The 13,770-nt window shown below is 27.9% G+C and overlaps 1 protein-coding gene across 2 annotated transcripts in view; it reads left to right on the top strand.

Annotated features, from left to right (window-relative positions):
• The window catches only part of kn (EBF transcription factor knot), a 222,270-nt gene that overhangs the window by 32,315 nt on the left and 176,185 nt on the right, over window positions 1–13,770 (top strand). For both annotated transcript variants that reach the window (XM_071187402.2, XM_071187401.2), the window contains exon 3: window positions 4,723–4,786. In XM_071187402.2, the coding sequence (XP_071043503.1) occupies window positions 4,723–4,786 (64 nt within the window). The remainder of the gene's footprint in view (window positions 1–4,722; window positions 4,787–13,770) is intronic.

The raw sequence follows: 13,770 nt of genomic DNA, 5'->3' as shown, positions 1-13,770 counted from the left end.
TTGTAAATAGCTAAGAAATACCACAGAATTGGTTAATTTGATTTTGTATTATCCACGCAGATAAGATATTTCCTAGTGTTCGCCTTTACATTTTAATATATTTTTAGAATTCTTAACGGTTATGAAATGAAAAATTATGCATTATTAAAAAAGCAGGCCACCCTTAAAAAAGTAATAATAAATAAATAAATAAAGGAGAGACATAACAACTCGACTGGTTTTTTTTAATTTTTTTTTTATCGGGCTTTCAGATTTATTGGGTTTTTAAAATATTACATAGAGTAACTCTTTTTGGGTTTAAATCTTAATTTTTACTTCCAAAAAGAGGAATTTTAGTTTAAAAGTAAACATTCACAGAAAAATAATAATTCAATAATTCAATTAAATAGAAAATATCTTAAACTTCAGTGTAGTGGCTACCATCTTTTCCTGTAAGTATTAATAAAAGTTTCGTAATTTATTTCCTTCTATTGCCAGAGATAAAATCAGAACACAGTTACTGTGAAGTCACAGTTACTGTCTTTGTTAGATTGTATTCTATTGTTTTTGAAATTCACACAACAATTTACTTTCCTTTTAAATTTTTTTGTGAGTATTAAAAACTCGAACTGGTTTCGGTGTTTTAAACCAATTTTTTCTCACATAGATATAGTTGTTAGAGATGTTTTTACATCTTCTAAATAAAAAGTTGTGATCTCTAAGGAGTTTAGTTTCTTTTACTTTATCGGAAAAGGATTCTAAAAATATATATTCAGAGTGGTGATGGCGAAATACCCTGCATAGGAATTTGAAATGTTTTAGATCGGAACATAAATGATAAATTCATTAAAAAACCATCTTTTAGTTATACAGCACTATAAGTTCCCAAAAATGAAAAAAAAATAATAATAGAAGAACTAAACCATTTGAAAACGTTACGGGAAAAAATTATTTAGAAAATTTTTTTTTTCTCAGAAAACGTGTCTTATTTTTCTCGAAAGCGTCTAAACAATTATGAAACTTAAAACTATGTAATTGAATTCATAATAAAAAAAATAATTAAACATCAGTGAATGAAATCAACAATAAAAGCAGGGAACAATAAATATAATTTAATTGTGAAAATATAAATTGAACAAAAACAATAATAAAACTAAAATACATTAAATCTTACAGTCCGTGAGCTTCAAGAAAATAACTTTATCACATTTAGCAACTACAATACCGTTCATTAACTAAAATCACTTTATTTATTGCACTCATAAAACCTTTAATACAACTCAATTCGTTTTATTTGATTTTGCTAACTTTAAAAATGAATCAATTCGCAAATAGCAATTAAAGGTGTATATTTTCCTCATTACTAAATTGCTGCTTCACCTTCAGTGATTCTTGCGAAATTTTATCTTTCTTTGCGAGATGATACTGAATGCGGGTACTTCGGCTTTTGAAGTAGAATTAATCAAACATATATTACTTTCAGACTATCTAGATTAAAATTCTTCATGCTTCTAAAGATATATCGAAGCCCGTTTGTTTTTAATCATGTTATGGGGTGGTTTTCCCCTTTCTGCTGTTTGATATTGGATCCGCAGTCTATGTATTTCTCCGAACTCAAAAGAAAAAGTGATTATTTTAAGAAAAACTAATATGTATACGTCATTAAAGTTTAATTTTATTTTACAACTGGAGCGTTGCTGACATAATTAGAAAATATTGGATTTATTTAAAAAGAAACGATATTCATTCAACGAATTATCTTAATATATTAAAAAAAAAAGTAAAAAGAAAGTTTTTTTTTTATTTTGCTTGAAGAAGATTTTTGTAAAACAATTTTATTTTCATTTCTATAAAATTCTTTTTGAGGTATTTGCAAATTTTATAAGACATAACTGTGTTAGAAATAAATTACATGATTTTTCAAAATTAGTCTTTATGTTTAAAAGTTAATTACCAATATGTTTACAATTTGTATCAATTTTAGTCCTCTATTTAAATTAATTGCATTTATTAGAAATGCAACATTATTTCAAATTATAAATGTAACATTATTTTGGACAAGCCCATAACATATATTGATTTTATACTACAGCTAGAGAGTTGCTGAAATTATTAAAAGACATGATTTATTTAAAAAACTATATACATTCATCGAATAATTTTAAATAATAAAAAAATAAATGTGTAAGAATTATTTAATACGTTTGATGAAGATTTTTGTAAAATAATTTTACTGATATTTTAATGAAATTCATAAGATTACATATGAGTATTTTACTAGACATAATATAATGTAGACTAGTAAAAAGTAAATTACTCCTTGCAAAGTTAATTTTTATATTTAAATGTTAATAGTACCATAATTCTAGATAATAAAATCAAAATATAAGGTGTTTAAACTATTCATTAGTTAATTTCTCACTGAAAGCAAATAGCCTAGATACTATACTCGGGAATTCTATTATCCTTTGAGTTAGTTTAAAAGTTTCAAGAAAAAGAAGGTAAACTTTATTGTTTTAAATTCATAAACATGGATGATGGTAATTGGGTAATAAAATGAAGTCCTGATATTGAAACATTGTTTGCAACTTTTAAATTTTATTTGAAAATTAAAAAATACTAATATAAATAATTTATTTGGACGTTTTAATTCTTTAATAAAGGAATAACTGCTAACACTACATTTATTGCAAACGCTACATCTCATTGAATAGCTGCTAACACTACATTTATATAAAAGTTCAAAATTTCAAACGGCTATCAGCAATGCCATATATTTCATTTCTTCCACTAAGTCTAATAAATTATTAAAGCCATCTTACTAATCTACTACTGAAATTCTTGTTAGCATAACCTACCAAGCTATTATAATTGTTAAATCTCTGCTGACGTTTGAAGTGTAGATTAATTTACCCCTTCCACCAGATCTAGTGAAATCGATACTTGGATAACACTTATCAGCCTTAGTTATTAAACTATTTATGCTGATTGCAAAATCTTGGAAATGGAACAAGCATTTAAAGAGCGGCAACTAAGGATTTGCCACCAGTCTAGTTGATTAGAGTTGGGAGGACTATCTCTATGGGATCGGATTCATGTCGTCTTTATTCTGTTGCAACGATTTCGCCTGTCCTACAATTAATAACAACCGCTAGAACACAGTCCAGTCCCTGAAGGATTGTCCACGCGAAAGGGTAATGACAGACCTTTCGCAAGCACTTTCCATTTGGGCTGCGAGAATTGCAGATTATGTCCTTTCTACGGGATAGCTTAGCCGGTAATAAGCTCTCCTGACGTTTGCCCTTGTAATGAGCTCCAAGTACCGTATTCTGGATCGCATTGGGAATATTGTGCCTCGCTTCAACTTTAACTTATTGTTCGCTATCGGAGGTCCAATTTTCACCGTTAAATGCATCGGTTTCGTATGCTAAACGTCCGTTCACACTGACCACTTCAAACATTCACCGCCTCTTTGAGATGGCTATTCTCTTTACATAGATATCTGAATTGATTTCTAGCTATTCACATTTCTAATTGTTTCCTTCTCTTTATCTAGTTCATTTAAAATAAGATGGTGAATTGAATGAATAAGTGTTATATTCATTTATATTTTGTCAAAACTGATTTAGTTTTATTCTTTATTTATTTATAAGATTGTTTTTATTGCATCTTACTTATTTTATGCTTTTAAATATTTTTTTTTCTAAAGACAAGACAACTAAGTTAAATATAAACTATTAATTCCAAATAAGGAAATTATAATGCTAGAAATGTAACAAAAATGTTTTTCTAACGTTACATTATTATGCAGTTGAAGATGCATCGTGCATTTAAAAAAAAAAGCACAAAATTTTGTGTTTAAAAGTACGTTATGATCAACATTATCTGTACATGTATGTTTAAAAGAAAATCTTTTGTTTATTTGCGAAATTTAAAATCCTTTTATGGGAGAAAGTAAGCTTTTAAACAGCTTTTTACTGTTGATAGTTTTTGTTAATGAAATTCATGCACACAAATGTCTCTTAGCTACCTTCTTCAACTAGTTCGTCAAAGTCTATAAAATTTTAAAATTAAAGACAATTTTTATTAACAAGAATTTTTCAATTATTTAATATTACACAATACGGCATAAATGATTGTGATGACATTATATTTATGATAATTAATAATATTAAGGTTTTTGATAATAATAATTTTGGAATGAGGTTAATAAATGCAGTGATGAAGAAATACAATAATTGATGGAATAAAAGAATATATTTTTATTTTAAGTGTAATTGATTGGAATAATCGAAAGTTACCTTTTTCTGTTTCATTTTTAAATGAAGGCCAAAAAGGTAAATATATATCAAACAAAATATTTAGAGTCATGCGCAAATTTTTTTAATATTTTGAGCTTGCTATGAGCCTTGAAAATTGGCATGCTGTAATGAAGCCAAATGGCGATGCTTTTTTGAGCTGTGGATCGAGTAGGTAGAGTAATTTTGAAAGGCGAATATTAGCCAAAAATGGATAACTTCTTAAATTATAATGGGTAAATGCCTTCATTAGAAGTACTCGGTTAACGAAGTTAAAAATTAAACAAGTAGAAGGAAATGGGCAAGGTCTTATTGAAATGTAGAGGCACATTACTGGGTGATTAAAAATTGAATATCTTTTAAGTGAAAGAAAATTAAATGAGTAAATATATAGGATTATAATTTCAATACGACAATAATGATTAATAATGTAATTTTGTTATAGGAGGAAGAAGGTCAAAAAACAAATAATGGTATTCACTACAGACTACAGCTGCTGTTCGCAAATGGTAAGTATACTATGCTATTTTATTTTTTATGTTTAAAAAATACACTAACTTATTTTATCCTTATCTCAAATTTGAATAAATAACTATACATAATTGATTGCTTACAGTAATGTTCGATGAGAAGTTCTCAAATCTATACAAATATTCATTATAATTTCGAATTTCATTTATGAAGCTTTATAAATTAAACTTGATTCAAGTTTTTTAAGATGTTTTTATTATTGTATAACAAGTCATATTTGTTGAACAAAACTCTTAAAAATCTGCTTCAAACTTATTTTTTAGTAATCAACTTTTGTTCATAGAAGGTAGAAAACAAAACGTAGATATACTTGAATCCCTCTTATATAAGTCAAATATATCTACCCAATTAAAATTTTAAAAATATTTTTATTAAGTTATTATAACTATAACTTTTCACGAAATATAAATATTTATCGAAAACTTACTAACATGTTTTAAAGAATAAACAGAAATAGGAATAAAACTGACAATGAAATCTTCCCAATTACTTGAAAAGTACATTTTGAATTTGAATAAATATGTAAAGATCAATAACATTAGATATTTACAAAACACGAAGAATAAGTTTTGCGTCGCCTTCCTTTCACTAAACAGACTTTCTTAATAAAAGCTTCGTTTCTTACACCGTCATTCATTTATTTTGTTCGAAGATACAATTCACGATATCAAAACCTATAAATATTTTAAGGTATATTAAGTTCTTCCCTATCTTCTATACTAATCACCATTTCCAACATCCTATCTTCTTTTCTAGTATTGACTCAAGGCATTTCTTAAGGCATTATACATTCTTTTCTCTCAACCCCCTCGATTGCAGACGATTGAGTAAGTTATGCGATACCACCCCTTACCACCCCTGAAAACGACCCAAGCCGTTTTGCGACAATTTTTGAAACTTTAAATAATTCAACGTTTCGCTACTACTTCTTATCAAATTGAGAAAACGTCATGATGGCGGGGGGATGAATATTAAAAGAGAATGTTCTTCTAGAAGATCATGAGAAACTGGGTGATTTTTCCGTCGCTATCGAATGAAGTAACAATGATAGGGTGCGTGAACAAAGCACTTTTTGAACCATTACCTCTCCTAGGGACACACCCTTTGCTCTGCTTCTACGAGATAGAATGAAGCCTGTTACTTTTGTAGTAATCTAGGGTACAGGTATCGGCAAAATGTCAGACGGTTCACAGTGAAGCCCCATTTGCTGCTTTGCTTTTTTTTCCCCATTCTTTTCGAAACTACTGGTCATGAAAACTCTTGAATAAGAGTCAGCTTATGTTCACTTCGGCGAAATTTTGTTTAAGTAATTGTTTCATTTGCAAAAAGGTGCAATTATTTATAGCAGCGGTTCCCAAATGGTGTTCCGCGTAACCTTAGGGTTCCGTGGAAAGTTCACTGGGGTTCCATAAGTTAATTTTTTTTCCCAATTATGATTTTTCGAAATTTGTAACTATATTTTAATTCAAACGATAATCTATAATTTATTTAATATTTCAGTTAGTTTTGTGAAATTATTTAAGTAAAATATCAATAAAGATAAACATAACAAAATTTAAATAGGTATATATACTTTCTAATAGCTTTATGTTGTTATAGGAAAATGCGAAAACGAAAAGGAATTATGAAAGGAATATGTATTACAAATAATTGTATCAGTATTTATCATCCAACCTTACAATTCAAAAGAAATAACCAAATTAAAGACTGAAGAATTTTTCTCTCTGATGACCATTCTCGCAGTTTATAACAGTTCTTTTTCAAAAACCATAATTCTACTTATTTTATTCAGTTTTAACTTACTCATACGACAAAAACTACTCAACTAGAAACTACTACAGACCTTCAAATTCAGCTGCCAAAAATAAAAACAAATTTTAAGATTGTTTTTGAAAAAAGAATGAAAAAGTTCCTTTTAAATTAGTTCGTAGTCTTTTCTTATTAGTATATTAAAAGTTGCTAACGTTCTTTATTCATGAAGTCGGGGTTCCACTAAGAGAAGCTCAACTATGTAGGGTTCCGTAACCGAGAAAAATTGGAAACCACTGATATATAGAAAGGTAGAGCGTTCATATTTGTAGCAAATGAAAAGGTGATTACAGACAATACATTATGCCTATTCTCTTAAATTTAATTTTTTGTGAAAGTAAACAAGATTATTTATTTTTATACATTTGTTTACGGTTCAAAAACATTCTATATTTGAGCTTTTCTTACTAACCCCTATTTTTGTGTAAATTCTATATTTTTTTATTTAAAACAATAATTTGCAACGCGAATGGGGTGGAGCAACTTAACTACTTACGTTTCCCGCATAAGCTAGTAAAGAGGTTCAACCGGTTCTGTTATATATAATCTGTTCTATTATTCTGTATATGTTTGAGAAATGAAAAACCTCTTCGCGTATTTCAGAACCGGTTTCGTTTATGATCAGAGCAAAAAGGAAGATTTTATGAGGATGCTTTAAGCCCTGGCTTTATAATCGGTTAACAGTTAACTTAGCTACTTCATAAAATGAAAATTTTTGTACTAAATTTTTTTTTCAAATGTAATTGGAGAACTAATCCTTACAAAAATGTTAATATTCCTTCACAATAATTGAAGATTATTATTTTTTTTTCCATAATCACCCACTGAATTAAATATAATTTTTGAAAAAAATGGGCGAAGATAGTAAAGTATTTGAAATATCTAAATTTGAACTTGATTTTCATAGAAAACTGACTTAGGCCACTTTCAAAATAAACTATTTATCGAGCCCTTTTTTATGCTACCAACTTAATTAAAATTGAAAACGTATGGCAAAAGCTTTGAATCTCATGTACATTAAATATTTGCAACGTCGATGCTCTTAGCAACTATGCCATAGTTTCTTTATTAACCTTCCCAATAGTATTAGAAAAATATCTTTTCTCGTTGAGATTTAGAATAATAATATTCATTCAAAATAATAAAAGATTTTTCTTTTCCTAATCACCCACTGAATCAGATATAAATTTAGGGGGAAAAAGGGGGCCAAGACAGTAAAGTAATTGAAAGACTTAAAATTTAGCTTGATCTTCATAGATAACTGATTTAAACCACTTTTTTTTAAAAGAAGCTGTTTATTTATCGAGATTTTTTATATTAACAACTTAATTAAAATTGAAAATCTGTGACAAAAGCTATCACATAAACTATGCATCAATCTCATGTATATTAAATATTTGTAACCTCGATGCTCTTAGCAACTATGACATAGATTCTTTAGTAACCTATCCTATAGTATCGGAAAAATATCGTTACTCGTTGAGGATTTAGATTTAGGAGCCGATGAATAAAGAAGATGTGTTGTAAGGGAGCTACAATATAGGCTGTTACCATTAATCCCTTTCTTCTGGTAATACGTTGACCAGGGAATGTTATGGTCATCGGCAGACGGGTGAAGAAAGGTTGTAAACGGGTCTTTATGGGTATCTTTCTTGTAGAAGAACTAGCTCCTCTTGGGGTAGGATTAAATAAATGGCCACTTCCAACTGATCATTCTCTTAAGGACAATACCACCTTTTTTTACTATGCTTTCATTCCATATGCTGTTTCACAACTTTTTATGTCCCTTCATTTTTTTTTCAAAGTATAATATTCAAACTGTTGATTCAAGTTTTGACTTAAAATATTATAGAATACATGTTGTCCAACCAACTGCGTTGCAATTTGGTTTTTAACCAAAAAACTCTGAAAATGTTCAAAGCTATGTTATACTAAAACACTGATTGTTTTATTTTTACTTTTAAAGCAAAGAACTATTTGAAAATGTTCAAAGCCATGGTATACTAAAATACTGATTGTTTTATTTTTACTTTCGAAGCAAAGAACTATTTGAATATGTTCCAAGCTATGTTATACTAAAGCAGTATGCTTGTACTATTTAAAAATATTATGGACAACATGTTATCCAAACACTGCATTTCAATTCGCTTTTTTACGGAATGAACTATTTGAAAGTTTTTAAAGCTATGTTTTACTAAAACACTGTTTTGTTTTAATTTTTGACGTAAAAACTATTTAAAACTACTCAAACTATAAAAATGCTAATATACTGCTTTAGCAGTTATTCAAATCGCAAGTAATGGTAAAGTACTATGACATACATAATTAGGAAAACTATCATATTAATATTATTGCCATTATATAATTTCATATAAGAATATACTAACCAAGTTTCATCTGGCCAACATTCATTAAACTGACTAAGTGTTTAACTGCAAAACTTTGTACAAACCAAGAAAATACTTAATATAATGCTGTTCTTTGTTTTAATAAATGATTAATAAAGAATACTTTTTGTTAAAAATGCTTATTAAAATTTACAAACTAGGAAGACTAGAAATAAAATAATTCCTCAAAATTTAAGCACTGAACTAAGCATTTAAGAAAAATAAGAACCGCGTTTTAAATGAAAATGACGAAAACTAACGAGTATTTTTATGAAATGCTGGGTTTACCAAGCAGCCAAGACACTTCCAAACGAACATAAACGTTCACTTTTTTTTTTGAGGAAAAACTTCAATGAAAATATTGTAAAAAGATAGTTCAATAAAATTTTACAATGCAGCTTTAGAGAAAAAGACGCAAAACTATATTTTAATGACAATTAAAATAGATGCTTGTCGTATAATTTTAAATATCTGTATTATTCGCTAAAGTTGCTAAAACTACGACACCTAAAAGTAAAATAATACACAGAAAAGAAGAAAAAAAGCATGTCTTAGCCGAAAATGATATCCATGTAAAATAATCACGGCAAAGAAAAATTCAATTAAAAATTAAAAAATTAGAAAGAAAAAAACAGTAGTTCTACATACTTGGAACATTATACTAGCATGTGGTGCTGTCTGTATCTATTTCAGAAAGGCTTAAGCAGAATATGCAAAGATATTGAAAGAAATCAATTTTTATTCAAAAGTATTGTTAAGTGTTAGTTTTTCCAAACATGAGTATTTTTCCTCTAAGAATTCTTTTTTACCACTTAAAAACAAATTGAGAAGTAATAAGAATTTTATCAAAATATTATCTGATACACGCACATTTATCGAATATGATATACTCGAATTTTGTCCTCAGAGAAAATGTTCCCGTGAAAGCACTTCATTTTTTATAAAGCGCAATTCTTTTACTCAAATTTCTTTTGTTTTAATAAAAGAGAAAAATTCGACTAAGTCGTTGTTTTAATTCGTAATTGAGGAACACATTAGTTCTCCTTTTGCTGTTTCCTCGCTTCTTTGTAGCTATCTCAGCGCTAAAATGAAAAATAATTTTAAAGAAAACCCAAGTCAAGTTACGCCAAGGAATAAAGAAAAAAATATAGCTGAGAAATGAAAAAAATCAGCTTAAATCATGCTTGAAATTTAAAAACCAAACAAATGGCGGTTTTGGACAAAAATGTTGAGAGAGCCACTTGCAATTCTCCGGTGCGTATTTTCAAGTTAAACAGCCAGAGGCTGTAAGTTAGAAATGATTGTCTCATACAACAAAAGGAAGAATGTTTACTTTCGTTTCTGTACTTTGCATCCTCATTAAGAATATTTAAAACGTTCAGCGCAAATCTTCTTTTTTAAAGAAAAGAACAAACAGTCTTGTTAAATAACGCTGTATCACCAGTAAAGTGAGCTGCGCTATCTTCTTTTATTTTAATCTCAGTTAATCTCCTGTGCAAAACTTCAACGTACCTCGTTTTTTTTTTTTTTTTACTTTTTTCCCCCTTAACATATCCTGACATTTAACTTATGTTTAGTATTTATTGGTGGAATTTCTTCTTGCTTTTTAATTTTTTTTTCCTATTTTTCTTCATCTTTTACGACTTGTCATTTTTCGAGAATCGAATAAATCTTTTTGACGTAGAAAGGAAAAAAAATTCCATCTTAGTTAATAAGAAAAAGCTACAATATCTTAAGATATAATAATTTGGGATGATGCAAATCATGTTCTTGGCTGAAATAGATTAGTAGTTTTTGATATTTTTTTTTTTTTTTTTTTTTTGATAACGATGTCTTGAGGAAATACGCGGTGTTTTCGGAATTTTGAATCAAAGAAAATGGAATTAACTTAATTCTTTTAATTTTTTTCTGATTTTTTTTTTGCTTCTTACAAATAAAGATCATAAAATATAAATGTTGTTATTTTTGCGTTTCGAAGTTTGTAAGAAATAATTTTTTGCTTTTATTGTTTGTTTGAATTTAATTGAAATAAACATTTTGTTTTGAATAAGTATTTTTTGTTAGAAAAAACTAGCAACATAGTTTAAAATAATAACCAATGCACTTTTGTCACTAAAAACAACACTATTTACTTTTTAGGAAATTAAATGTATTTTGCTTTTGTTGAAGCTAGTTATTACATCAGTATATAAGAATTTAATTACTTTCAAAAATGTCAATCATCTGTAAAGCATCATTTTTATTTCTTTATTTCTCACTTATTAACGTATATTAAATGAGCATTAAAAAACTATGTCTTTATTTAAAAATGTTTACTTGAATAGGGTTAACTTGAAGAAGTTTATATGTGAAATGCATTTGAATAGAAAAATTATTTTACTTTCAAGGCAATCAAAATTACAAAGACCAGTACTTTTTATAGTTTTTACTTAAAACTCTTTTAGAAATTTTTAATTTTTATTTAAAAGTCGTTTTTTCTTGACTCATAGTAAAATTCTATAATTTCCTTAGTTTTTTTTTATCATTATAAACTGAGACTGACACTATGTTTTATATTTAAGGGGAATATGAAGAAATTTTTATTTTCAAACTTTAATTTGATGCACCTTTTTTGTAATTAATAGATATCAATTAAAGGAAATATACTTAAAGTAATTAAATAAAGAAGATGCAATTAAAGGAATTAATTAAAGGAAATGCAATTAAAGGAATTAAATATTATGTGTTTTTAAAATTAATATCGATTTTCAAAGCATATTTTTCAATCCTATTATTTTTGGGCAAAACTCTATACGCTAACAAAGCAATTGTGTAACAAAAATATAAGACCACTGTGGTTTTTGTGACTCTTATTATAAGCAATATAAATTTTACAAAATAAAATTGAGTTATTGAAAATGAATGAAAAACAAAATGCGTGCTTACAATTTTTAAGAGATATATTTAAAAATGAATTTTTTGTCAACAATTTCACAAATTTTCCTCTGAAATATCGGTTACCAAATTAGACTCTAGTTTTCATCTACTCAAAGGCTAGACCCTACAAGTTTCTTGTAGGATTAAGACCAGAACTACGGCTTAGCGAGCTTTGGACCTCACTTTTTTCTTTCTTGAACGAATTTTTAGTTGATTGGGACGCTTGGCATGGCTCATTGTCTTCCTGAAATTTATGGTCTGAGCCTCCAAAAAAACTAAGAGGTAGACCAAAAGGTATAAGGTGCTGGTAAGGTAGTTGTTGATAACAGCTAGAGTTCATTTTGTTAGAAATTCCCCTCTGATCGCATTTACCATCAAACGTAAAATCTCTCCAAATCACATACTGAGCCACTACCCACCTGCCTATCAAAGAAATCACCAAATTTAGTTCGCAAATCATGCCAATAGTAATTATTATCATCCGGACCATCTAAATTGAACCCATTTTCATCGGAATTTTTTTTTCTTCATATAGGTCATGATCTCCTTCACCCTGTCTCCTTTGCTTTCAGTCTCTCTTCTTTATGATGCCTTAACAGTCCTGGCTTTCTCTTTAATTTCCGAAGAATAGCATTCGATTTTTATCTTTAAGTACTACAGACTATTGTATAGATTGCTGAGTTATTTTGCGAGTAGGCAAGTTCTGATTCATAGCAAGTTTGAAAATGTATCTATTTTCCTGAGCTGATAATTTATGCTTCCTACTACATCTTTTCTGTTTTCCATAAGAATCTCTCTTGGTTTAAAAATTATGAGCAACAGTTTTAGAACGTTCAATTAATTTACATATTTCACGTTCAGACTTGCCAGGGCCCTTGAATTTCCAGCTCAGATAATTCTTTTTCACGAAGCATAGTGAATTTTCTTATAAAAACAAATCAATTTAATTCTAATTTTCTTTATAATATTATTGTTTGCGTTTTCTGCAATGCAAAGTTGCACTTTACATATGATTTTCAAATAAAAAATAAAAAGTATTTTGAAAACTCAAACTATTTTGAAAACAGAAATAGGTGGTCTTATACTTATGTAACACCCAGATTTCAAAAAATTGTTTTTGTGTGAAACTAGCTAAATATTTTCCCTCTTTTATTTATATGATAAAATATAACTTATTTCAGTTGCTTCGCTATTTTAAAATTATTGATATTTATGCAGTGTACCCTTAAAATGAGTGATATTTGGGGTGGTCTTATAATTTTGTATCATACAGAAAGCTTCCTTTCATTTAGTGTTCAAGCAACTGGTATTACATGTGAACATTTTTATTTATTAAGCTTTCTTAAATATATTCAACCCAAGTAATTAGAAAATGAGGTTTATCATTATTTTATTACTTTAAGCCTTCACACAGCTATAAAATTTATATATCATTAATAATAAGATAGATAAAAAAATTTAACGCTGTTTACAAGGTAGGTGGTATCTTTTGTTTTTGTGAAGCCTAATTTCAGAAAGTATATTCGAAAGTTACTAAAACGCAATGTCATCATGACCTTTAATTATAAATATTATTAGTAATTTTTCCTTTTTTTAAATTTTTTTTTCTCATTTAAAAAAACAAAAACATTTTAGCTTTTGAAATGCTAAATATAGTTCACTATAAAGCATTATCAAATATTTCTTCCATATTTGTAGTAACAAAAACTAAAATTGAGATTGAAAATTCAAATTAATTAAGATATAAAATACCGTCTTCATTATTTCATGTCCATTAGCTGATCTTTAAGATCAAGAGAAGCGCTAAAAAGGAGGCTTTTATTAAAAATTTTGCCTAAACGTTTTTTGGC

This window comes from Parasteatoda tepidariorum, chromosome 11 (genome assembly GCF_982258835.1).
Source record: "Parasteatoda tepidariorum strain Cologne lab strain chromosome 11, Ptep-v5.0, whole genome shotgun sequence".
NCBI classification, from domain to species: domain Eukaryota; kingdom Metazoa; phylum Arthropoda; class Arachnida; order Araneae; family Theridiidae; genus Parasteatoda; species Parasteatoda tepidariorum.
The sequence above is the reverse complement of the archived record's forward strand: the minus strand, read 5'-3'. Positions and strand labels throughout refer to the sequence as shown.